We start from the raw sequence: 26,290 nt of genomic DNA, 5'->3' as shown, positions 1-26,290 counted from the left end.
TATAATTTATACACTCATCCTCTGCAATTTTACCTCAAGCTAATCCCCAAGTCTGTATTGGCTGCCCTGGTGCAACACGCGAAGTCGAGCGCCCGCCATTTCCAGATGTCGCTATACATCGAGGCCGCAGTACACAGTTGCACTCGGGAAATGCGCAAATAAGCATAATCATGAATTAAATCACGATCGTGACGAACGTCGCTGTTTTTCTCGACGTAAGAAAGAAGTGCGGTGTCAAAGAGCGTGTTATGACGTCCTCCGTTATTTTCCGTTGGTCCAAGTTCCGGCTCGGTAAACCGCAATAGTGGTGCGCAAAGTGTTTCGCTTGTTGCACAGTTGCCAAGGCGACTATCGTGCGTGTGAGTGCGTTGAGAGCTTACATCGTTTCTGTTGGTGTGTACGCGTATTACGCTGTGTGCTATGATAAGAGACCGATCGCCAAGACGCCGATTCTCGTGCCAACCTCGCGTCTTCGTCGGCGCTTCGATGTTCCGTTACGATATAGTCTGAAAATTGCCGTGCATTATGGACTACTCGGTGATGGGCCACTATGGTCCCGCCGTAGAGGCCACGGATCACGCTAGTGGTGAGGAGGAGCGGGATTTGTTATGTGAGTGCGTTGTTTGCGTATCGGTATGTTCTATTGTGTTTGCGTTCTCTTTGTAAAAGGCGCCAAAAGCTACGATCGTTTCTTTTGTTTGTTTGTTTTTTTGTTTCAATAATAGAGTACGAAACAAATATTGAAATCTCTAAATTAGTCTCGTCCTATGCGATTTTACTTGCGATGTCTTTGTCCCGTTTGTTTCTTTTCTTCACAATGTGTTTCTCCTTTTCACGTTCTTTCGAACGCGTGGCGCATTGTAGCGATCTATCAGCTGGCATCAGCTGTTTCTTCGATATTCGAAGAATTCGACTGTCATCGAGCAGTTGTTTGTTGTTGCTTACTCGGCAAAACTCACAGGTATAAAAAAAACACTTTAAACAAACAATTGAAATGTAATTGTTTTCTGTCGCGCGAAAATAATACTGTTGGTAATAATGGTTTCTTACGTTTTTCTATGAAAATTGATAGGAAATCATTGTTTTGTACAATGTAATTGCGAAATTCATATTTTATATACTAATAAAGCATGTATATAGTGCGTGTTAGGCAAGCATGTTTGCATGTAGGTTTTTTATTTACAGGTTTTGTGCCCATATTACTGTTCCACTTTCTGTCTCTTTTGCTTTTTTTCTTCTTTTGAAGTGACTCACAAAAATATTTACAATTTACTTTGTTATTTTACATCATATACTTGTCAGATTTAAAAACACTAACTATTGAACAGAAACTCTTCTGTTCGTCGCTTGTGGGATGATGTCAGGGATGTGTCTTTAATTTTCAAGTGGTTCTTATTCCAGGGGAAGAGGGTAATTATGTTGTACCTGGGGATGAATATGTACCTGCTACGGAACAGTTTGGAGAAGATTTTGCAGGAGCTGAGTTTCATGAGACTAGAACGTTACTCGCCGATGGCGGAGATAGGTTTGGAGTTAGCACTGCCACCTTCGATACAGTTGAGGAACTTATGTGGATGGGAAATCAAGGGGTATATTATCGACTATTGAGGTCAATTTTGTTCTACACAGCAAATGTTTATTATTTTGTGATGTTGATTTATTATAGGGTCATGTAACATCTTACTACGGGTCTAGTTTGCAAAAGTATACCTCTTTTCAAGTTCATGCGACACAAGAGATAAGACATATTCATCCTATGGATGAGGGAATTCTGGTTTTAAGCCAAAGTCAGCTGAGATTTCAATTGCGTCGCGGCATACCTATATTTACACACACGTATGTGTACATCATTATACTATATTGACATTATTCATCCACGGATTTGAAAAAACCTCGGTTGTTATAGGTCAGTAAATATGCAGGACATGCAGTGCATGTTACAAATTTCTCCAACCAGATTGCTTCTAGGTGGACATCAGGACAAAATCATTGATTTTAATCTTACTAGAGGAAAAGAGAGTGGATTAGTAAGCACTTTCGTGTTAGTTAGAAGATATGTTATATTAATTTCCCTCGAGCCACTATATGGCTCTACTTTGTATTTGTAGGTAGATGTTGGAGAACATGGATGCGCAATATTGAGACAACACAGTAGACTTATCTGTGCTGGTAATCCTATGGGAAGAATAGATCTCAGGGATCCAACTACATTGTCAGTAGAACATACTTTGGACACACATAGTGCTTCCTTAAGTGATTTTGATGTTCAGGGAAACTATCTTGTTACATGTGGGTTCAGCAACAGGTGAGGTGAAAGGTAGTCAGAAAAGTAATAAAACTTGGTGCATACCTGACATATTTACGAATTATATATCGTGCATTTAGTCATCAAGGCCTTACTGTCGATCGATTTTTGATGGTCTATGATCTGAGACAAATGAGAGCATTAAATCCAGTTACCATTATGGTGTATCCTCTTTTATTGAAGTTCCTACCAAGTTATTCCAGTCGTCTCGCAGTGGTATCACCGCTCGGGCAAATGCAGCTGCTTGATACAATATATGCTAATGTACAACCATCAATGACATGTTTGTATCAGGTAAATTTGTTGCATCTTGAAAAAATGAGGAAAAGACATAAAGTGATTTATTTCAAAATAAATTGTCGCATATGTCGAAAATACACAGAAATATATCGCATTATATTAGGTTGCAACTGGAGTCGCTGGCATACTATCCTTTGATGTAGCTTCAACATCTCAATGTCTTTGTTTCGGAGACTCAGCAGGTTTTATACACCTAATGTCTACCAACAATCCGGAACCTCAATTTAATACATTATCTAGGTCAGAAAAATTCTTGAAAAAGAATCTTAATTAAATTAATTATTTCTATATATATATTGCTTTAAATACTTTAATAGTTTCTTGTAACAAGTGTATATTTTTGTTATTTTACACACAGACCTACGGAGTTTGCCGATCTAGTTCCAACCGTACAATCGATTCCTTTTGATGATGATGTTACACCATTAAGTACAATACCAATGATATATTCTGATCAACCACTTCTGAGTGATTGGCCAGAAGAATTTTTGAAAAAAGTTTATAGGTAGGTCTACGTGTATATATTTTATATACATTTTTGTGTTGAGAAATGCAATTAAAATACTTGTTCGCTTACTGCATGAATGTCTGTATAATCGGGAAGCAAATCGCACTTTTATTCTTTCACAGGAAAACACCACTAATAGATCCCGAAATTTTGCGTACAATGAAGATGCAGGGAACAATAGGATACGCGCCAAATCCTCAGGCTTTTCGCAGAAATCAAGTGAGAAAACAATATTCACCCACTCTACTACAGTATTCTCCTCCATCTCTTCTTAAATTACCTTAAAAATTCCATTTGCACACATCTCCCCGTTCAACAATTCCTTCAATCCTTTTCTCAAATTTCAAAAGCCACTTTGCTTATAATCTAACTCGATATTGAATATCTCGTTTCTGCGTGTACATTATATATTGCTTTTCAAATTTATATAGTATATATATATATACGCCAAAGTTATACTATAACACAAATGTGCTCCTTCATAGCCTTTACGATTTTATTGGCATGAGTAATTTATTGATTATAGCAATATATTATCGAGATAAAAAAGCTCAATTCGATCGAGACGTTTAATTTTGTAGGAAAAGAAGAATTTGCTATAATGTGATTAAGACTGACACAACATTTCGTGATAATTATTGTAGTTTGTACAGAAACATGATATATTTTCATAAGCTAGTCTAATATATATTCTACTAATTTTACAATAGTAGTATACAAAGAAACTGAAAAATCTCAAAGTGTATTACAGGTATAATACACACTGTCTAAAGAAAACACTTTTTTTTATTCTTTTCGTTAATTTGTTTTATGTATTTATAATATATACTGTTTAAAAATAGATATTAAAATACATATAATTATTTACAATTTTGACAGACAAAACGAATATGAAACCAATGTCGTCATATACACTATTGCATTGAGCAAGCCAAATTACAAAAAAGATTAACTTTTTTGTTTTGATAAACATTTTTGATTTGTTGATTTTGACCAGTATTATATCGCGTGTGTTGTTGTATAAAGATCGAAAAAACAATAACTTGATTAAAGGGGCGTATTTTTCGTTATTTTTCTGTGTAAAGATCAGATATAAAATGTAGGTTTTTTTCTTCCATTTGTATACCAGTTAAAAATCTGGTATCTTCAACAATGTGCCAATTTATAAAAAATTTAAAAGAATAATATATAATTTTTTGAAACTCCATCTGCTGTAGATATATCTATATAAATTCTAAATATATTTTTGAATATCAGTTTAAAAATATATAAAAGTATATATTACAGTAGATGATAACTGTATTATCATTAGATATCGTTTTTTGTAAAAAAAGATTATTACTTTACAGAAATATAATAGATTCTTTAATTTATTTCTAGACGTTTTAATTATTTGATTATATTTCAAGGAAAAATTTCAGCAAAATAGCTGAGAAAAATGTTGGACTATAATATTAATAATAATACTGTTGATAATATAAGGCTTATAAGTTTCTTCATCGTCGTTTGTGACGTTTATAGAAAATATTCGTTTTACTCCATGTTTGCTTTGACATAAAGACGATGAAACGCGAATAAATATTTCGATATATTTTTTTGCTGAAAAAGCTTCTACAATTCCTACATACCTTATCGACCAGCGTGATACTCTCTATTGTCTTTAATCCCGCAATATCGCACAATGTGTGTTTGTGCTCGATGCATTTTGTCTGTTTTCGTTAAATGATTTCTGCTCAATATAATTTTTCGATAGGCGCACTATGATTAGTATATTTACACATAGAATATGTTCCGCATGTAAAATGTATATTCGAAGTTGTATTTGAGTGAAATAATAAAGGTTGTATGACATACAACAGTATGCGTAACTTTAATATATAGACATATATATATATGTATGATGCGTCACAGTAGCGATTCAGTTCCCACACAAACGCGTTCTCCAATAGGTATTATTTATTTTTTTCACAAATCAAAATTTTTATATTTTCTATCGTGCACCAAGCTATACGAAAATTGTGTATAAGACAAGTGCAGAACAAAATTGTTCGAGGCGGAAACGTATCCGACACACTATTATCAGTGGAATAAAAATAAATAATACCTCTTTTGCAGATACCGTACAATTTGGAAAAACGGCGTGGCTTAGTCACGAAGCTTTTCGCGGGGGACACACGATCTAAAACCGATGACGGCACCTTTGTGGCCATACCCAAACGTTATCGTAAAATCGAGCTGAAGTATTCACGGCTCGGTTACGACGATTTTGATTTCGATCAGTACAATCGAACCAGCTTTTGCGGTCTGGAGGCCACACTACCAAACAGTTATTGCAATGCTATGCTGCAGGTAAGTGCAGCCTAAAAAAAAAAATAAAATAAAAATAAAAGAACAAAGCTACAGAGCCAGAGATAGATAAAGAGATGAAGTAGAGAAAGAAAGAGAACTAGTTGTCGATCAGATGCATGTGTTCGTTCGCTTTGCAGTTGCTATACTACTGCGAGCCTGTAAGGATAGCATTGCTCTCGCATTCGTGCCAACGAGAATTCTGTCTTTCTTGCGAATTGGGATTCTTATTTCACATGCTAGACACGTCACGAGGATTACCCTGCCAAGCCGCGAATTTTCTCAGGGCTTTTAGAACTGTACCGGAAGCATCGGCTTTGGGACTCATACTGAACGATTTACATCCGGAAGCCAAGAAAAAAATCAGTTTGATTAGACTCATACAAGTATGGCAATAATTAAGAAATTTATAAAATTCAATTTCAACATACATTTAAATTCTTTCGTTTGACGGTATACCAACACAGACAATTGTTCATTGTGTAAACCTGTTGTTTTTTTTATTTTTTATTAGAGTTGGAATAGATTTATATTACATCAGATACACTACGAGATCCTGGAAACTCGGAAGCGGCAGCAAGAAGAAGAGGAAGCACGACTCAGATCGGGTTGCAGATATCCGCCATTTGTTTATAACGAACAGGATTTTCCTAGTATCCTTGAGGATCTCGGTTCTCGATACAGGCATCATGAGGAAGAGAGGAAAAAAAAGAGGAAGCAAGAGGAGGATGGTAAATATATGTGGATCACATCGAAAGGTAAACACAATTTATGTGTAACCTTTGCACTGGGCACTTTTTGTGTTTATTTTTCAATTTGTATGTGATTATTTGATCTGTTTTTTACTTATTACGTGATCCAAGGCTGCAGCGATATATCCGAAGAATAACAAGAGGGAAACTTAAGGCTATGTGATTACTGCGCTACTAGTAAGCATAATCCTTTACGAGGATGAACACGAAATCTTTATTTCTATAGAATATTTCTCACGACTCTTTTTCATTATCTTGTATTCTTAGGATATCTCACAACTGGAGCTTTTTTAATGTACGCACGCGTGCGTACGATTTTGTTTTAGAACATATAATTCTATATTATATTAAATCAATAAGTTGCGGCCAATGCTTTTTGTTATTCCTGTTAGAACGCTTTAAATTATTATGTGTATCTTTTTTTTTCATAGTAAGAAGCAGGCAGCCCCTTGTATTCTACTTTTCCACAATTTGCATGATTTTGCTTTTACACACAAGAATCCTGAGATTGAAAAATATATATGTGTAATGTACATCCGTACATTGAAAAAATAACCAAACTTGATGTCTTAGAAGAGTATAATTAAGTTTTGCAAAGATTTGATATCTATTTCTCGCATTATATTGTTATTTATTTGCTGTTATCTATTTTAAAAATCAAATCTATGAGACCTTTTCAAATGTAGCAAAATATTCTCTGTTTCACAAGAACATACTATTTACATTAATTACATTACAAAAGAGCATCTCGCGCGCAAAAAAACAAGTAATAATGCGCGTTACGTAGAGACAAATGTCACGTGCATGTCTCGTTTATTGAACAAAAATTTTTTTTATTCATCTACCCTCGATTAGTTCAATTGTTGTTAATAATTGTTTATTTTATCCTTAAATGCACATTTATTATACGGGTAGACAAGAACACCAAAAAATCCGCCGAAGAGAGTGAGGTACGAGACGACGAAACTGAGATCAGTCGCCTATTTGGATCTGAACAAATGCACATACATCGCTGTCTCAAATGTGGGCAAGAAGCTACGAAACATTCCATTATGTTACTCTGTAACTTAGTTTATCCGGAAATAGTTAATCCTTGTAAGCTATTTTTTTTTTTACAAGTGCGTGACGGGCCGAACGGAAAGAACGAGTTTAGCGTGCAAAATTGTTTGAAACTTCGGCTGTGTAAAAACTTCAAAACAAACATTAATTCTGACGCAATGTTTGAAATATTGAGGGGAGGGAGAGGGTTTTGAACTTACTTGCACGCTGAATTACATTTTTGCGCGGCCTTGAAAGTTTAAACGAGCGCGTGTCCACACTCGCGGCTGAATACAAAGATTTACCTTTTATAGCTGAAGAGGTACCGTTCACAAGTGTTCTTGCCCGCAGTTTAAGACCAGAGAAAATTACACCCGCATGGTGTGACAATTGCCAGAAATTTACACCTACTCTCCAGTCTCGACAATTGACTAAACTACCTCAAATACTGGCTCTAAACTGCGGCTTAGATACTCAGCAGGTACTTACAACACGAAAATTAGACAAACGATCGTAACGCATACGAAATTGAGAAGCCGCACGCTGCGACTCATCTGTCTAAAATTGAAGAGATCGTGTTGTATTGCAGGATAAGGCGTTTTGGCAAAATCAAATGGACATAGTAGTACAAAACGTGTTGACGGGTAAGGAGAGTAGTCCCAACTCCAGTCCTGTGCCTGTTACCGCGAAACCATGTCGATACGGCAATAATTGCACCCGAGTTGGATGTCGATTCAGACACCTTGGTCGCGAATTAGGTATAAACGCAATCCGAATTCTCTTGTCAATTAATAGCAATTGAATGTAAATTCGATTTTTTTCTAATTCACCTTAATCTCATTGTTAATTGTACAGAAACAGAAAAACTATTGACATCGTCCTCTGTCCCGTCTACCTCGTCATCGGTGCCCGTTACATCACCCCCTAGTCACTTATATTATTCGCACTCCTGGATACCTCACAATATAGAGATCTCTCTACGAGAGAACGGAGAAATATCGGTGAAAAAAATTAACGAATTCAAAAATGATTCGAATAGCGATTCGACACAAACAAACGTGATGCAGAACGGCCAAGCTGACAATAAGGTACAAATAATTCCCGAGACTATCGAAAACGATCTGGCAAAAGAGATTGAAAATTGTAATATAGTATCGAATAACGAGGATGGTGAGACAAAAAGTACAAATCCAGAGATTGCGAAAAAACAAACAATTCAATACGGTCTCAGTGCCGTTGTCTGTTACGTAGACGATAAGAACAATGAAGATCGAAGAAATATTGTGGCGTTGTTGCGAGTTGGACCAAGTTATCACGAACGCTCAGGACACGCTGTGTCACAGTGGTACATTTTCAATGACTTCTGGTGAGTCGTGTAAGACGTTTAGAAAAGTAATGTGGTTTTTTGTTCTGTATCAGTTTACGGCACTACGTTTATGTTACAGTATATCACCGGTGACACCGCAGGAAGCGGTGTGGTTTAATCTAGATTGGAAAGTTCCGTGTGTACTTCATTACACATCAATACCCGCGCCTAAACCCGCGACGTTTATCAGCCCTCTTACATACGATGTTTTCGGAGAAGATAAGTGTATTGCTCGCAATGGTGGAACCATAGGCATTACCTTTACTCCTTTGTCATCTGATGAAATGCCAAAGAAAGGCGAATTGGTGGGGATTGATGCGGAATTCGTTACTCTTAATCAAGAGGAGGCCGAATTGCGGAGTGACGGAAAAATGTCAACTATAAAGCCGAGCCATATGTCAGTCGCACGAATCACTTGCATACGCGGGTATGATTCATGTTATATATTTTTAAATTATCACGTAAATATAGAAAGAACGCGCTTGACAAAACGGAAGCTTTTTTTTTTTTTTTTTTTTTTTAAAGATGATAATTTGTGATATCTCTCATATTTGTAACAAACAGACAAGGTCCGCTGGAAGGTACACCATTTATAGACGATTACATAAGTACTCAAGAACAAGTGGTAGATTATCTAACAAAATTCAGTGGAATACAACCTGGTGATTTAGATGCAACTTTGAGCAGCAAACATCTTACTACTCTAAAATCGACGTATCAAAAGTTAAGATTCCTAGTGGACAATGGCATAATTTTTGTCGGTCACGGCTTGAGAAACGATTTTAGGTAAAATTTCAGAGATTGATAATATAATTGTGCTTATTGTTACTTATATTAGTAACAATTACGTTTTACTTGCAAATATATGATTTTTACAGGGTAATAAATTTAGTAGTGCCGCCAGAGCAAATAGTGGATACAGTTTTGTTATTTCATTTACCTCATCATCGTATGGTGTCGCTACGCTTCTTAACTTGGCACTTTTTGGGTAAAACAATCCAGTCTGAAACTCACGATTCAACTGAGGACGCGCGAGCGGCCTTGGAATTGTATCGTAAATACAAGGAACTGGAAAACTCTGGCACGTTAACCGAAACCCTTAAGGAACTTTACGAAGTCGGTACCCAATTACAGTGGAAAGTAAGGACAAATAAAATTGTGTTGTATTTGTTTAGATATTATTTCAATCAAATTTTGTAAAATTAATTTTTTTTTGTAAACTCACATCTTAGGTGCCCGATAGCTGATACGAGGAGGATACGTATCTAGATGATCAAATGTATAGCGATAACGATGATTAGATGAATATTCAAGTGTTTAGTGCCCAACATCATTGTTCGGTAATATTCATCCTTTGTAAAGAAATAGAATATCAATATTTAATCAAAGACAGGGTCGCACACTTGTCATCTACGGAAAGAAGATTCATTCAACGCACATCACAACAGATGGAAGTTTAGAGACGCGTATCGTGAAATTTATAGAATTGCAGTTGCAAGAATAATTGCAGTTGCAGTGCAAGCAAATTGATACATCACTTAACGTCGTTTCCACTCATGTTAGATCATTGTTACATCTGTTTACAAAACATACGGTGTATATTGTAATATACAAAAGAGTCCCTCACAACTTAAATAATCGCGACACATTATTTCGCATAACTTGCATTTCCCTGTTATTTCCACATTCTTCGAGAATCGTGTTTGACGTATGTCAGGAAATGCTTGTGATCCGTAAAGTTGATTGGGATTAAGTTATGAGGGATCCCGCTGTGTGTTGGCAGCACTCTATCAAATATTATAATAACAATATACACCAGATTTTTACTATCCGTCTCAAATGTATGTAATCCGTCAGGAAGATTAAGTGAAAAAACAAATGTTGATCGTGTGATTTTAAATAGGAATATGTCCGTTTTGAGTGCGGCGCAAATTTATATATATTGTCTAATAACGTATGAACGTTTTGGGGAGCAGTAACGATTCCGCACTGCCTAACTGAATACTTGATATTCTCATTTTTTGTCACTCGTAATGTATCCTCTATTGAAGGCAACGTATTCCATCCCGATCCATCAAACAATTTGCCGGATGTGTAGGCGTGAATAGTTAACATATTAGTACAGTAGCAATATAACTGAATTGTGTATCTATAAGTATAACATCTCTCACTGTTTCTTTTTATACGTATTTTGTCTAGCTCATTTTTGTACAATTTTATGGAACGGGGTTTCATGCAGATTTTTTATACAATATGTACTTCATTATCCGATGAACCTGTTTTTTCTCTTGATATCACACATATTATTCATTCACTTTTACACCAGACACAATTTGTGACGATTATTATATCATTGTTATGTCTCGAAACTAATCCATTTGTGTGAAGCTCTTAAAAACGTGAAAACAAAACTTATTAAATGAAGATGGGGTAGTATATTTTACAAACTGACAATTGTACTCATTATAGATTATTTTTATATATACATTTTACCAATGAAAAGATGGTATACTGTCCAAATCTATTAAAAAAGAAAAAAAACGAAAATATTAATGAAGCATATATATTTTTTTATATCCGAAGAAACTTTCTTATAATTTGTGCGCAACGGTGCGCTCGTATATCTGTAATTTATATGGTGGTTTCAACGAAAAAAAATTGCGATCAATGAATAGCGCAGTGTAACATGATGTTGATGGTAATCAAGTACTTGTTTTATGCCAATCGCTGTTACGTCATTGTAATTTTTCAATAAATGGTTATACAAATTTATTCTGTACCAACCATTTTCCTTCCTTCGTCTTGTAAACACTAAACGACAATATTTTTAACAGTTGTGATGAAGGAAAAAAATAGCGATATACATAAAATTGTGTTAATTTAATTATACATATAATGTTTAGTTAATTATATATATATATATAAAGTTGTTTAATTATTATATAATTATTACATATATTTTTTTAATATTCTCTTAATGCTGTATGTACACAAATCAGTTCTAATCTCTTGTTTCTATCTACTGTTTTTTCAGTTGAATATCATTACATTAAACCAATGTTTTGTATGGATACAGTTTTAGTAAAATTAATAATTTACAGATTGTACACACATTTATACGTTGCGCGCGTGTAAATCACGCAATTGTTACGGCGCTCAAGCTTGTACGCGTTATGTATTATATAACATATAGAAAATTTTTTTTTTTAATAAATAATCGAAAAAAGTCTCGTGCACTTTCGTAGTTGCTACTTTAAGAAAAATCGAGAGACAATTTCTCGGTGATGTTTTCGAGACACCGAATAATCTCAGACAGAATGATATAATCTCGTTTCAGAGATCACGCTGATCAAACGCGAATAGAAAAATACGTAATTAGAAATTTTATTTTCTACTGTAAAAAGACAACGGAAGCGACGAGATACTCATTAATGCGCTTTACCGCAGATCTCATACGTAAATAATATCGTAGACAACAAAAAGTAACATATACATATTTATATGTACAGAGATACGAGATTTCGTCAATTGTCAAAATAATTGCTCGTATCTGCCGACTATACGCGCGGCTCTTAAGTAATTACAGGTAATAAAAAAAAAAAAAAAAAGAAGAAGAACGTCTCCTGACTAGAAACTTGCGTGGTCGAGCTGCAGGAGCTGGAAAGAGTATTCGTTATTTAGTGGCAGTATTACGAGTGAAACGAACGTTTCTATGCAATCCCAGCAAAATGCTCGTCTCGTCCGGACGCAGAAGATTAAGGCACTGTCGAACTGTTACTGAGATATTATTCGAGAGAGAAGTCGAGACCGCGTCCGCACGATTACATGAAGCGAATGTCCACGCAATGTACGTTCTCTCAATCATTCGAAGGCACTTTTCGTGGTGCCGCGTAGCCGAGGATCTTCAACTCGGTGACGCGATTCGCCCCGCGATATTGCCAGAGTAAGCTTCAACAAAACAAGAACGAAGATGGAAGCCACTCAATGATTCTCGTCTTGTTGGAAATGACCGTTTCGGTTCAGCGGTTGTCTCTCCGGAGCGTCAGTAGGCCTGTTCCTCTTGAAGAAACCGCACTGCGGAAGCAAAAATGACGAGATTAGAAAAGATTGGAAAAATATTGACAAAACAGAAAATTAACGAAACGTTTTAGACTCACTTTATGAAGAAGATAGATGAGCAGCAGTAGAATTATCATTCCCGCGCAAGCCGACAGAACCACTACCCAGAGTGGAATAATATCCGGTGCGGAAGGCGGCGCGCTCGGCGCGACGTTCGTGAAAACTTCGCTGTCTTTAGTGACCTTCTCGGCGGGCGTGCCGATGAACGGTTGCTTCGTGACACGCGCCACTAACTTGGTCGACACCTTGATCTTCTCGTTGAACGCGACTTCCTTCAAAGTTCTAGCGTTTATGCGATATCTCGCGCCTATCCAGACCTCCTGGTCCTTCTTAAGTGGACCCAGCACGCATCGCAACGTCACGCATTTCGCGGCGCTGCACGGTCCTACCGGCTCTTGCGATTCGCGATCGTTTTCGTAATAGTCGTCATTTTGAATCTTAGTTTCGGTCATTAATTGGTCGCTATTTGTCTCGAGATCTCGTCGTTCTACTGGCTCTCCCGATTCGAGATCGTTTTCATAATAGTCGTCATTCTGAAACGTAGCTTCGTTCGTTAGGTCACCTTCCGTCTCGAGGTCTCGTCTATGTCTGTGGTTCTGCTGGAACGCCTTCTTGAATTCCTTGATGTCGACCATGTCGCTCTCACGTCTGTATCTGGAACTCAGAAGATTGGGATCCGGTCCTTCGGTTAGATAATCGTCATCAAGCCGATCTCTTCCGTAAGTCCTGCTTGTTCTCTCCTCTGTTCGTCTCTCTTCGTGCGTACGTGTATTATATCTCCTTTCGTAACTTCCGTCTGAAGTTACACCGCGACTGGATGATTCCTCCTGCCAGGAATGACCATAAGTTCTCTGACCGTTAGCATTGCCATCCTGATAACTGTCATTTGGAACGCGCAGAGTGTACGTTCTCTCTTCGGTATACGTAAAGGAACCTTGAAGAGGAAATCTTCGACCGTCCTTGAGCACAATATAGCCTTTACCATCCGGAGCGATCAGTAACCGACCTTCTATTCTGAGAAATCTGCTATCGCGAGGCTCGGTCGATTCCGAGACGTAGCTCTGTCTGCCGTAATGATCCTGAAGAGGGAACATAGAACCGTCTTGGAATTCTATGTATTCCTTTCTATCGGCAGACGTTCTGAATCTCGCTTTAAACTGCACATACTGGTGTCCTTGTCTATTGTATATCTGATAATCAGTCGCGTTCTTCGATAACGTGCCGAAGAATCGTTCGAGTTCCTGAGTAGACGTTACATTGTGCACACGGAAACCAATTCCTCCAACTGTCTCCTCGCGATCACCTGTAATGAAACCATCTTCCGTGGTCCGACTACCTGCTGATGCACCGTAGCGTCTTTCCTCGTTATATTTGTATTCCCTTTCTTCTTGCAAACGTCGTTCCTCTTGTCTTCGTCTTTCTTCTTCTTCTATTCTACGTCTTTCTTCTTCTTCTCTTCGTCGTTCCTCTTCTGCTCGACGCCATTCCTCCTGTCGACGTCGCTCTTCTTCTTCCCGAAGACGTTGCAGATTGAAAATACGTTGCTCCTCTTCCCGTTTACGTTGCGCTTCTTCTTCCAACTTTCTCTGACGAGCCTCCTCTTGCTGCCTCAGCTGATATTGCCTCTCGCTCTCAGTCAGAACCGAGTCGTATCTTCCCGTAGGTGAAATCGTACGTCCATCTTTCACTCCGCTGTCCCAACGATTTTCCACCCTAACAGAATGATTTACGCGAGTCGCGTAGGGCTCTTCGGGATTTGGTAATCTCGAACCGAGGGATTCCTCTTTTGTACCGCGGAATCCTCCGCCCAAAGTCGTAGAACCGTAGCTGCCACCGGATTCTGAGTTGAAAACAACTCCGCGATTGCCGTGCAGGTCTCCACTACTGACCGAGCTGGTTCCGGAAGAGTTGTGCGTGTACGTTGTGGTGAGTACGTCGGGCTTGTCTCCAGCTGGATTCAATTGAATTCTTCGGGTCTCACTGACCGTGCTCGACGAAGACGAAGAAGAGGAAGAAGACGAGGAGTGTCTCGACTTTTGGATATTCGAGCTGTCGCCACTGTTGATCTCGGTCTCTTCTCTGTGATTTATTTTGTTGCGGTCCACCTCGAAGCCTCTTTGAACGTTGATCGTTCTTCCCGATTGCGACTCGTCCAAGATCACACCAGAATAGTCGGGATAATTTAGATGTACTCTTCTCCGCTGATCCAGCTGCGCAAGATATTAATGTGACATAAAATATGAACATGCTAGAAAAACACTTGTGTGTTCTGGTAAAAAAAAATAAATTTTATACATACCTTCAAACTGAGATAATTAGCGTTGGCAGGCTCGCAAGCAATCGGACCCGAAGTCTCCGGTTGTTCCAGCAAGTACAACAGTTCTTTCCCGGACAACGTCTGCGCGGGCCAAATAAGAAACGCCTCGGCCTCGACGATGTCTGACGGCCCTTGATTGCGAATTGTATAATTGTGCGTCACCGCTGGCCCAAATTCAAGCTCCGTCGTAATATTCGCGGAAGTGTAGTTTTCAGGATTGTAGTAGAGATCTTTAGGTTTGCTCTCGCCGTCAACGCGCAAATCGGTCTCTATCCAGATCGGCAGCGACAGATGATAGCTGTTGTCGCGAGTAGTTATGGGATTTTCCGGATTCGTGGTGTTGACATTCATGTCCAATTCATAAATGGGCTTCATCCCGTGAGACGTCACAGGCTGAAGCAACACTTTGAACTTCACCAGTTTGTTCTGCGGCAGTGGATTTCCGATGTCGCAGCGCAAAGTGTTGTTGTTCGATTGTTTGGGCGCGGAACAATGAACGGGAATCTCCAGAGTTTCGATACGCTCGATCTTGATGTAATCGATACCGTCCGGTAACTGCAAATTGTACGTAGCTTCGAACGCATCCTCACCCGAGTTCTGCACCAAAACTTCGAGTTCGAGCCTCTTGCCGGAACCCAACAAGTATTTGCCGACGTTGGATCTCACGCTAAGCTGCAGGTCGGGTATGCAGACGTTGTCGGGACCGCAGTTCTTCCTGATGGAGAGAGTGTCCTTTTTGGAGGTCGTCGTGCCGAGAACTGGTTTCAGTTGAATTCTAGGATCACGGCGACGATTGTCCGGAATCCGATCTTCCTCCAGACTCATACGCATCTCGGCGTCCAACGACGTTAACTTGTCGCGTATGTTAGGAGTCACGTAAACCTTTGAGAGTTGACACACACTTTAGAAGCCACACTCTTGACACGCGCGACAAAAAAATATTACGAAACCAACTAAAATACTCACTTGAACTGTGCGACAGAACTGTCGATCGCGTTCAACCGTGATCGTGTGATTCATCATGTTCCTGCCCTCCTGTTCCAAGAAGAACATTCTCGGATTCTTCGTCTTCTTCACATCGAGCACATACTGTATATTAAAATTGTGCCTCGGAAGAACACCTTCTCCTGTGTATCCGAAGCAAGCCCTGAGCGGAAGACACGTGACTCTGGTGGTGTCCGAAAGCGTGCAGTTTCTGTTGTCCAGGGAGATCAGCTTGGATTCGGAGTCGAAGGTCACGGAAGAGTCCATCTTGATTACCGGTCGTGATCTAGAGAACGAGCAAAAATTATTTGACGACGTTTAAATCGAAGACGTCATTTAAATTATCTTATTAGAACAAAATTTGCAAAATAATAACCTGAAGAACATCGCTGCTCCCGACTCGTACGCACCCACCACCAGATCCGGATAAGAATTGCCGTCGAGATCGAGGCCACCGGCCACGGAAAACCCGAAAGTTTGCACCGGAGTGTCCAGATCTTCCGCGTGAATCACCTGAGAGTACTTTTCCAGCACTCCGGGGCGGGATCCGTGATAGATGTAGACAACGCCGCGACCGTTCGGGCCACCGTAGGGCGCGCCGACGGCGAAGTCGCCGTAACCGTCACGGTCGATGTCCCCCAGTGAGGCCAGTGACAAACCGAAACGTCCGCTATTGCTTTCGCCGTCTCTGGATAACGATAAGCTTTATCGACGCGGTTCAACGAACTTGCGCTATGCAGGGCTCGTTTAGCCCTTTGAGTTAGAAGAGTTAACGAACTTAAAGAATAACGAGAATATTCTCGATTAAATATATCAGGCGTCTGAACTGAAAAACTTTTTTACGTTATCGTTGAACGTAAAATTTTGTAATTTTTTTTTCTTTTTTTTAATAATCCATGAAAAAAAATAAAATTGTGTACAAATTCGCTACCGTGTATCGAACTTGCGGAACTTCTCCGCACCGGTGCTCTGATAGAAAACGTAGATTCTTCCGGTCTCGATGGTCATTTCCGGGTTGTCCGGAACTGTATACATAGGTGCACCGACCACCAGGTCATCCAACCCATCTCCGTCTATGTCACCGGCGGCCACGGCGTAACCGAAGTAGGCTCCCATTTGCTCGCCAGTGATGTTTCGCGGATTCGACATGTCCGACGTGAATAGTATGACCTACGATCGTATTTTTCACATTCGCGATAACGATATGTACATGTCAAATTTATTAAGATGTTATTTTACTCCGTAGTAAACGGTACTTCTTTATCTCCAGTTCGTACCTTGCCTAGAAGATCGGAACCGCGCGGAACTCCGACCGCAGTACCACTGTCTCCATTACCGACAAAATCTCCTGTCGTGACGGAATAACCCAGGTAACTATCGTCCTCTTGCGCGGGACCTTCTTTGGTGTACATTATTCTCGAGCGGTTGTTCAAGGGCTGCGAAAACGCTTGTCCTACAAAACGATTTCACGACGTTAGTGACAGAAGTATCCCAGACGTATCTTGATGGAGTATGCAAGTATTTTCGTGACCGCGATTGTAATCGAAGATCTCTTTGAAAGGCCGTTAGGCCTTTTTTGCTGCACAGTCAAGAAATAACTTACATAAGTTGTTTCGCAAACTCTTGTATCGCTCAATGAAATTTTTTTCTCGATCTGAATTCTTATCATCAGCGATTTTTTTACAAATCAATTTAAAAGGAAATTAAAATACTTGAAACAAACGAGTTTTTATGTCATGTTGTGTGTACATCCGCGATTTATTTATATTATCACAAGACTTTGCGAAAAACAACATGCGACGAACATGGGAATGACAAGCTTTCCTCTATATTTATTAATCTAGCATTTGTTCTCGTTATTAATGTTAAGCAATCGTCATTATGTAGCAAGGCTGGCGCAAACTCCAGCCGATTAAAAAGGGCATTCTAGCTTTCTAGTCGGATCCGTATTACCACGACTCTTGCTGCGTCTGTAGCTTGCTGAAGCTGTAAGAAGCGCGCCTGCACCTGTTAGGGATGATCACCCACCACTTATCTGGCAGTAGTCGAAACGGAACATTGTTTTAAAGCTATCAGAACCAATAGCTTTGTTTGTCAGAAAAAAGAACAAAGCACAGAATCAGTTTCGTTGTTAAGTTCTTAAAAATCTATTTCTTCTATTATTATTATTATTATCGAATACATATATAGTAAATTATCCTACTCATACAGCGGGAATGAATTTGTTTGTGAAACACAAACAGATACGGTTACTCTCGTCAATTTTAATTAATTACACGATTAATAAACAAAGCGTCGTGTTAAGCGTGACGACAAATAATCAAAATTACTGCCAAGCAAGTGTGTGGATAGGGTAAAGAAAATACTCTCGTGTTACTCTCGATATATATCTGCCTGCCGGAGTACTTTTTCCTGCGATTAACGCGATACTTTGTAGTATCGTCGGCTTTCACTCCAACTCTCGCACTCTCGGAAAAAGCCGACAAGCAACACATTTGGTTAATTTGGCACGTAAGAAGAAGTCATCATATTACGAGAGAATGGTAGCTTTATTAGAAATGGGGACGAGAGAGGGTGGTTTAATTACGGAGGGGGGAGAGAGGGGAGGGGAAAAGACGCCTGCAAATGTACGCGGGTACCTGATGCGTCCGCTTCGGTGACTAACATCGTCGCCACGAACTTCAACCTCATCGCGGTGGCGATCGAGTATATCTGACCTGCAATTTGTTAAAGGAAATTCCCCTCTGAATTACTAATTACGATCTTATTAGAATCGCGCACGCTCTAATCGCTAATCAAAATTATCCGCTCCTCCGCTTCTCGCTCGGTCGCACCGCTCGCACGTGTGGATTTGAAAATTTTGTGATTGAAAAAAAGAAAAATAATAAATGCGTCAATATATACGTAAGTAGCGTAAGAGAGACAGATTTCTCTTTTAATCGTGAGACAAAAATCGCTCGTCTCGCTCGCGAGCAAGAATTTTTAATAACGAGGTCTTACCTTGCCAGTACCAACTGCCCGGTGCTCCTACGAAGATTCTTTCACCATTCTGAAATGAGAGAAGAAAAATATTCATCTTCTTTTTTTCTATCGTGATTCTCATCAAAAGAGATTTTGATACGGCGGAACGCACGATCCCACTTCACGATCGTCATTAATTTAAAATCGAAAACTCTAATTATCTCCCGCAACATCTTTGCCATCTTTGATTTTTATTTTACATTATTCGTTGTTTTTTTTTGTTTTTTGTTTTCGTTGAGAATAAAACACTTCGCGAAACAAAAGAATCGACAAATGATCTTCGACGCCTCGGGCGCGCCACCAGGAAACGGACGCACCCAGCGATCGAAAGTCAAATTTTTCTCTTTTTTTTTTTCTTTAATTTATAAGATAATACCGTAGAGAGAGATATAGGGAGAGGGCTCGTGCGCGAGCTCGCGATGCGATAAATCAACCGCCCGTACGTATGCAAGCCGCGCGTTTGCTGCTGCACGCGTTTGCACACAACCCGCGTCACGCATGTTAAACGCACGAGAGAAACTGCGGCGAAACCTTCGCGATAGAGTCTTCTGCGAAGCGCCGTTCGCCGTCTCTTGATGTCTCCGGCAAGAAAAATCGTCCTACGAGAATAGAGAGATCGATAGCATCTCCCGATCGGGGACAATAAAACATCGCGATGAAAATCGCGACGGTTTACGGAGTTTATATCCGTCTGACGATTTTCTCAGAGTCGCGTTTAACTTCCATTAGAGAAGAAGAAATTACTTAGTGTATGTTGATAATTCATCTCCGTTTTTTAAATTTTAATCAAATTTTCTTTTAAAAAACCGATCGCAAAGATATCTGTATAATTTATTATAAAAACTCTTTCGCAGAGAAAAAGAAAGGGAAAGTCTGATCGAAGGTTCGGAATTAAAAAAAAAAAAAAAAAAGCGTCGAGTCGCGAAAATGTATCCGACACGCGGTAAGTACACGCGAGAGACATTTGCACGGTATCTCTTGCATTAATGCGCAACATGCATTATTTATGACCGCGATACGATAATAAAAGTGACCGCGCTTTTGTCGCGCAACATCTGTCTTGCGCGTTAAATGTCCAAGCGCGGTCCGCGCGCTCACAAAGATCTCTCGGTGCGCCGCCGCCCGGCGCGCTCTTTATGCCCGTACAAAAATTATTAATCACCGCGAACGGTGCACGCCGACAATATGCGCGCGCCAAACGTATGACTGTTCTCGAAAAACAACTCGCACGACTTTGCGGCGGTTTCCGGAGGCGTGGAAAAATCGATGTACTTGTCTCGAGGCATTGTCCGCGAAAGGCAAGGCATAACAAATGAGCCATCTTGTGAAAGGAAAATGTAGAGTGTGATTTGTGTGAAAAAAAAAAAAAAAAAAATTGCATTTGTACCCCGTGTGTGTGTGTGTGTGTATGCGTGTGAGCTGCGCCGGAGTCTCTCCCTGAACATATACGTGTAACGCATATTTATTCCTGTTTGTTTTCCGCAACGGGATATATCTCTTTATAGGAGGGAGGAATTATTAAAGTAACACTCGTCGAGATATAGAGAAACCATCTGGAGAGGTTTCACACACACGCGCACCGTCTCCTGCCGATGCAAAGACCCCCGTTGAATCGGTACGTGAGAGCTCGAGTGGCTCTCGAAATTGTCGACGTACGTACTCGACGCTGTTGACCCTTCGCGCCCGTTTATTCCCATGCAACCACGTATCGAAAGTGTATAGGCACTTCTCTCACTTTTAGCACTTGCGAAATGGATACTGTATATCCCGACCGTTCGTCGAATCAATGCGCGATCGCGTAAGTTCGCCCACGCGCGGATCTACATCGAGACTTATTTTAAATTCAATGCAAGTTTTACTCGGAATTAGCCGAGTTTTCGAAAAATGTACGGAGCGATATTGAAAAGATTCTCTACAGAGTTTCGCCAGCTCCGATTAGAATCGACTAATCGATCGGTCAAGCGTCGATTGGTCAATTTTGTTAAACCGGTAAATGCGATCGGCCAATTCCAGTGAAATAATCGGCCGATTGAGTCAATCGGAGATAGCGAGACCGGCCATGAGAGTTGCGAAGAGAAGATGCTACTCGAGAACTATCTTCTGCTTATCGTCGAGACGACGACGGTTATAGCAGCTTTCGTTTTGTATTGCCGTGATAAAAAAACAGAAAAAAGAACAGAGCTCTCGGGTCGGGATCGCGACCCTGTAAAACCGGCCGCCGACAGTGTCGACGCGTTTTACGTGCCGTAACGGTGTATGTACACCCACGCGTCCATCTAACGGCGATATCGAAGTAATAAAGATTACCGCTCGCGCATACATATTAATCGACGGTCTGTACTTGAATGATCGCGAGAGAATCCGAACGCGCAAGTGCGCGGTAAGATCGATGCAATGTACGAACGATGACAGATCGAATAACGAAGAAAAGAGAGAGATTTCAGCCAGAGATTTCGCGCGATTATACTTTCAAATTCGCGTACCTATTTCACGTTTTACCCGAACGATTGAACGTCGTAACAATAAAACGGAATTACGACCGTGCGAGCAACTAATTTATATTGCGCGCGAGTGATGCGGCTCATTTTACAAAACTCCGATACGCGATGCGTGGAATTCATGAAAAATTCATTTGGCATTTGCCAAGATTTCCCGTGCGAGGTATCCCCCGTTCGGGATCAAAGTGTTAACCGCGTAACAATGTCGTTACACTCTCCCGCGAGCGCACCCACGCGCGCGGATGCGCGTCCGCCCACGCGCGCGGGATCCCGCGTCGCGGGGAAGCGAGATGCAATTTCTACGGATTAAGTGGGAAACGAAAGAGTGTGACGTTAACGCGAGCCGAAGGAAGCAAGTGTGCGGAAAGACGAAAGAACGTGTAACGCGAGATTTTAGTTTTGCGACGATTTGTCTCTCTCTCTCTCTCTCTCTCTCTCTCTTTTCCTCCGTCGACACGCGATATCTCGTAATTGTGGTGAATAATGTTACCAAGGATTATTAGATTATGGTCGAAGAGTGTCGTTTTGTATCTCTCGCGGAGAGCGGACGTGAAATCGCGTTATTATATTCCGTAATTCTAGACATGTGCAGGAAAGTTGATGGGATTACGAAGCAATGAATAAATATCTCGCTACGTGTAACTGCGACTCACATGATGTATTGACGTGAATATAAATCATGATTATTTCATAAATCAAATTATATATTTCAAGCGTATATGTAATTTAATATATTTATAATATTAATATTTATTTTCTTCCAACAATTTATAGAAATACAAAAAAAATAAGATAAAATAATCAAGTATTTTAAAAGAATTTTCAAATTGAAATCGGATTTTTTCAAATGTATTAATTTACACATTTACATTTTTTAAAATACATTTGCACGCCACCAATGGCTCGTATTGACTGTCCGCTAGTTTGTAAACTTTCATGAGCTGAAAATTTGTTACAATAAAATAAATGTTCTAATGTGAAGGGTTTATAAACGTAAAATGGTCGAGGAAAATTTATTCGGTGTAGCCAAAGCCGAGAGAAGAAGTGTTCAGCAGGTGAGATTGAAAGACCAAAGAGAGGATAAAGAGTAGAGAGGAGAGATACGCGCCGATCACGAGAACGAACGACGTTACTCGGTGGCGAAGGCGCGCACCTCGACGGCGAAAAGAGCGTGTTTCGTTTTACTCTGCTTATCATGAGAAACGACGGCCGTTTATGAAACAATGCAGCCGCAGTCATGCGGATTACAGAGAGAAGACCCTACCGGTCGCGTAGGTGGCCTCTTTACGGCGTCGCACGACGCTGAACACGGAACACGGTGACAGAACGAAATGTCCAAGCCTTAAATGGCCACCTGAAACTCTCCTGTTGTTCGTCTCTCCGCGTGTGTGCTCTTTTCTCTTCGTAACCTACGACGCGGGGGGGAGGGGGAGGGAGAGGGAGGAGACGCATCACGCGTTCGCGTGTATGCACGCGCTTTGAAAAGTGCGTGCGCGACAATGACGGCGAGAGAAGGCCCTCTCTTTGAGATGGCGCCAACTTTTCGCCTCGCCAAGACGTCTCGTTCTCGAGTGACGTGATAACGAACGACTACTATCCGTTTCTGACTCCGCCCGGTCAAGATACCGCTAATATCCAGCGTTACGACACGTAATACGCAAACGAATGATAGACATCACTTATCGCGATGCATTTAGGCGATGGCGCCATCAGGCTTGTTCTATTTAAATGCGAGTCCTTCTCGGACGCATCGGTCTCGCGAATATATTATATTATATTTGCGAGTCGCAGTAACGGGTTCGAGCGAGATTCGCACGGTCCGGAAACAATGGACCCTCCTCGTCGGGTTCGAACAATGTCAAACGTGCGACCGACTCGCGTGCACGCCCAGCAGCGTCCACTGATTTACTCGATGGTGCGAGTAGCAACCGGGTGCAACAGCCGTAACTTTTGTGTTCCGGCGTCGTCCATCTCTCTAGATCTTCCTCCCTCTCCCCTTTATCTCTCTCTTTCTCTCTCTTTCTTTCGAATACCGAGTTGGCGAGCCGTTTTGTTCGTCGAACCCGAAGAATGCATTTTTTGACATGCCGAGAGGTGAATCAGAGGTCGGCCCGGCCGAACTCCGTCCGAGCGACTCATGCGAGCGTAGAAGAAGACAATGATCGATGCGTCTCTCGCGCGGGATATAATTAGATGGATGGTGTGAGCGTCGTGAAGACGTGATTTCAAAGATACTTTTCTCTTTCCAAGAACTCCCGTCGTTTATTCTCCGGCTATCAAAAACGCTAAACGAATTAGCCGGACAGTAGTGGCGAGCAAATACGTGCATTTGTCGAGATTCGTGCGACACGCGAGAACACAGCGAACGCGCGGGAGGAGGAGGAGAACGAGGACGCGGGATGCTACACGATGTATACCCCCCATGGAGCGGCGCTTGGGCCCGAACGCTTATACACGCGAAGAATTTGCAATCGAGACAATGGGCGATGTGCTGCTCGAACTGCGCCTCCGTCTACACGACCGGGCACGAGTTGTGTTCTGGCGCCGGATCGCAAAAGGTTTGGGGCGGCGAACTCTCTCGGCCGGGAGAAACACACGGAGGCTACGCCGTCCGAGATTGAAATATAACTACGCGGCCAAATATGTATGGGGAGCATGGAGCGAAATTTATGTCGGCGCTGTGTTACGCACACACTTGCGCGTCCGGCGTAAGTGCATACTGCGGTTAAGTGCATGCCGAATGCAAGTCGGCAGATTGTACGACGCGGCAAGAAACGGAGCCCGGACAAGAAACTGTGCTTCGCGAGCGAGACTAATGCGTGAACGGATAGACGAGTGGCCGGCCGGTCGGGTCAGAAAAATCGTGAACCGTATATATATATATATATATATACACACACATATACTTTTTCTGTGGACCGCAAGAGCACCATGCGTAACGGGTGTCTCAATTTACCGAGGGTAACCCCTCGCATAAATCAGCGGGCAGCTTAGAAAGTGAAATCTGTGTCAATGTATATGCACATTAGCGCGCGCGCACAAGAAGAGAAAAAACAGAATGTTTCTTTTCAAATATGATAATCGACGAGCGCGTGTTAAAATAAGAAAGAAATACGTGACAAAAGAGAGGGATGGTTTGTATTCACGTGCATTTGTACATCAACGTGCATTTATATTTATTTATTCGAGAAGTGACGAGAGTAGGTTTGCCCGAGACTTCTTGAATTTTCTATGAAGAGAAGTCGATGCAAAAAAAAAAAAAAAATAAAAGAGTTCATACAAAAGGAACTCGGAGGCTTATATTTCAATCGCGAGGATTGTACGAAGAGAAGCTGGACGGAAAGTCGAGTCAAGTATCGATTGATAGCGATCGGCTATCGATCGATCTCGTCTGGATCGCTCGCCAGATAAGCCGGTAGGTACCAGACACAACAGAGGTTGGTACCAGCATCGGTGATTCAATGTTATAAGATCGATGGTCCATTGCTTTCACGATGGCGTCGAGAGGGTACCTCTAAATCACGGTCTCCGCGGGATTTAGTGTACACCACGGGCATTTACGTCGGTTACAATAGCGTTTGTTTTCCGAAAAGAGAAGCGGGCGAACTGTGCGACTCTATCTGCTGAGATATCAGATTTGTATCTGAATCGTCAGTTTATAAAAATCACTGGTTCAATGTTTGTTACATCGCCCGAGAATTATTGTTGAAATAATTAAATAAATACACACGTAAAAAGATTATAATAGAAATTCAATTTAAAAACATCAATTTTATCTAAACATTTGTCTGTAAACAAAAAAAAACAAAACAATATTAAATTTTATATCACGATGTTTTGAAACGAAGTTGTAGTGTTCTTAATATATTTTAAAGCGCGTGTAAATAACTCGTGAGGAAAAAGGAAGAAGAGAGAACGTCGATTTGCGGCAACTTGAAATTATCACATCTGCGGTATGCACCATGAGCGCGAGCGATTGGGATGGAGCGCGGGCGGAGTATTAACATTGAATGCTGAAACGGAGCTAGAAGTCGGCTCTTGCGGCATGCATTAAACATCTGCCATATAGCAGCGCAATTCTGAATTATACATCCGTGGCAAGATAAGACCAGCTGAGTGTCCGCGGAATTGTCCCACTATTTCTTTGACGGCAATCGAAGCCGTCCCACTGCGCGATAACGCTACCCTTCGTCGCGTAGGATATTTTCTTAGTCGCAAGAAAGAGAGAAAGAGAAAGAGAGAGAGAGAGAGAGAGAGAGAGAGAGAGAGAGAGAGATTAGATCGAGCAGAGTCTCTAGGTCGCGAACGACTCGAAAAACGCGGCACGACAGAAGTATGTCGCATTGCGATCGTTCTTACTTTAAAATGATCGCGACGTGCCTTGCGAGACAATTTCGCTCCTCCGCAGTAGATCGCGCGTTTCTTTTAACCGACATGAAACTAAGATCCCTTTGATAATATCTCCGTTTTTTGTTGTATATCTTGCAATGAAAAAATTAAATCTTTAAGAACGTTTGAACACATGGGAAAAATTTTGTGAGCAGTAAAACCGCTCATTGCGTCGACAGGTGAAAATCGCGGCGCACGCTACCGTCGATTTGTCGACGGCTGCTGCCGATATTTATTGCAACGTCGATCGCGGGATGAAGTGGGTATATCAACGCGTGGGGATTGTGTGCAGGTGCAACAAACGTCCCACGTCCGAGCGGTACGTAGCCGGTGATGAATCTCGGGTT

The 26,290-nt window shown here is 40.9% G+C and overlaps 2 protein-coding genes across 5 annotated transcripts in view; one reads left to right on the top strand and one right to left on the bottom strand.

Annotated features, from left to right (window-relative positions):
• The first annotated feature begins 7 nt into the window (after window positions 1-7).
• LOC109853639 (PAB-dependent poly(A)-specific ribonuclease subunit PAN2) lies at window positions 8-11,387 on the top strand. Of its 3 annotated transcripts, none has more exons than XM_020425944.1 (21): window positions 8-633; window positions 865-961; window positions 1,402-1,589; window positions 1,667-1,836; window positions 1,907-2,027; window positions 2,109-2,305; window positions 2,386-2,599; window positions 2,709-2,845; window positions 2,964-3,110; window positions 3,236-3,332; window positions 5,229-5,462; window positions 5,600-5,845; window positions 5,974-6,190; window positions 7,127-7,306; window positions 7,564-7,730; window positions 7,839-8,007; window positions 8,105-8,615; window positions 8,695-9,042; window positions 9,180-9,401; window positions 9,494-9,755; window positions 9,848-11,387. In XM_020425944.1, exons 1-21 carry the CDS (start codon window positions 526-528, stop codon window positions 9,860-9,862), a joined length of 4,047 nt encoding a protein of 1,348 aa, XP_020281533.1. In that variant the 5' UTR covers window positions 8-525; the 3' UTR covers window positions 9,863-11,387. The 3 variants fall into 3 exon arrangements, with proteins under 3 accessions (XP_020281533.1, XP_020281532.1, XP_020281534.1); XM_020425943.1 differs by having other exon boundaries at window positions 5,974-6,217; XM_020425945.1 differs by lacking the exon at window positions 865-961 and having other exon boundaries at window positions 9-610; window positions 5,974-6,217.
• Window positions 11,388-11,551: 164 nt separating this feature from the next.
• The window catches only part of LOC109853643 (integrin alpha-PS2), a 52,349-nt gene continuing 37,610 nt past the window's right edge, over window positions 11,552-26,290 (bottom strand). Inside the window, exons 6-14 of one of the 2 annotated variants that reach the window (XM_020425948.1) lie at window positions 19,036-19,084; window positions 18,675-18,752; window positions 17,313-17,488; window positions 16,967-17,205; window positions 16,412-16,723; window positions 16,018-16,321; window positions 15,034-15,933; window positions 12,773-14,944; window positions 11,552-12,689 (exon numbers count right to left, since the gene is read on the bottom strand). In XM_020425948.1, coding sequence (XP_020281537.1) covers window positions 12,597-12,689; window positions 12,773-14,944; window positions 15,034-15,933; window positions 16,018-16,321; window positions 16,412-16,723; window positions 16,967-17,205; window positions 17,313-17,488; window positions 18,675-18,752; window positions 19,036-19,084 — 4,323 coding nt within the window. In that variant the 3' untranslated portion in view covers window positions 11,552-12,596. The remainder of the gene's footprint in view (window positions 12,690-12,772; window positions 14,945-15,033; window positions 15,934-16,017; window positions 16,322-16,411; window positions 16,724-16,966; window positions 17,206-17,312; window positions 17,489-18,674; window positions 18,753-19,035; window positions 19,085-26,290) is intronic. The other variant, XM_020425950.1, reaches the window with a different exon arrangement.

The sequence above is a fragment of the Pseudomyrmex gracilis genome, unplaced genomic scaffold, assembly GCF_002006095.1.
Source record: "Pseudomyrmex gracilis isolate BER0280 unplaced genomic scaffold, ASM200609v1 scaffold_52, whole genome shotgun sequence".
NCBI classification, from domain to species: domain Eukaryota; kingdom Metazoa; phylum Arthropoda; class Insecta; order Hymenoptera; family Formicidae; genus Pseudomyrmex; species Pseudomyrmex gracilis.
This window is presented reverse-complemented; position numbering and strand designations above follow the sequence as displayed.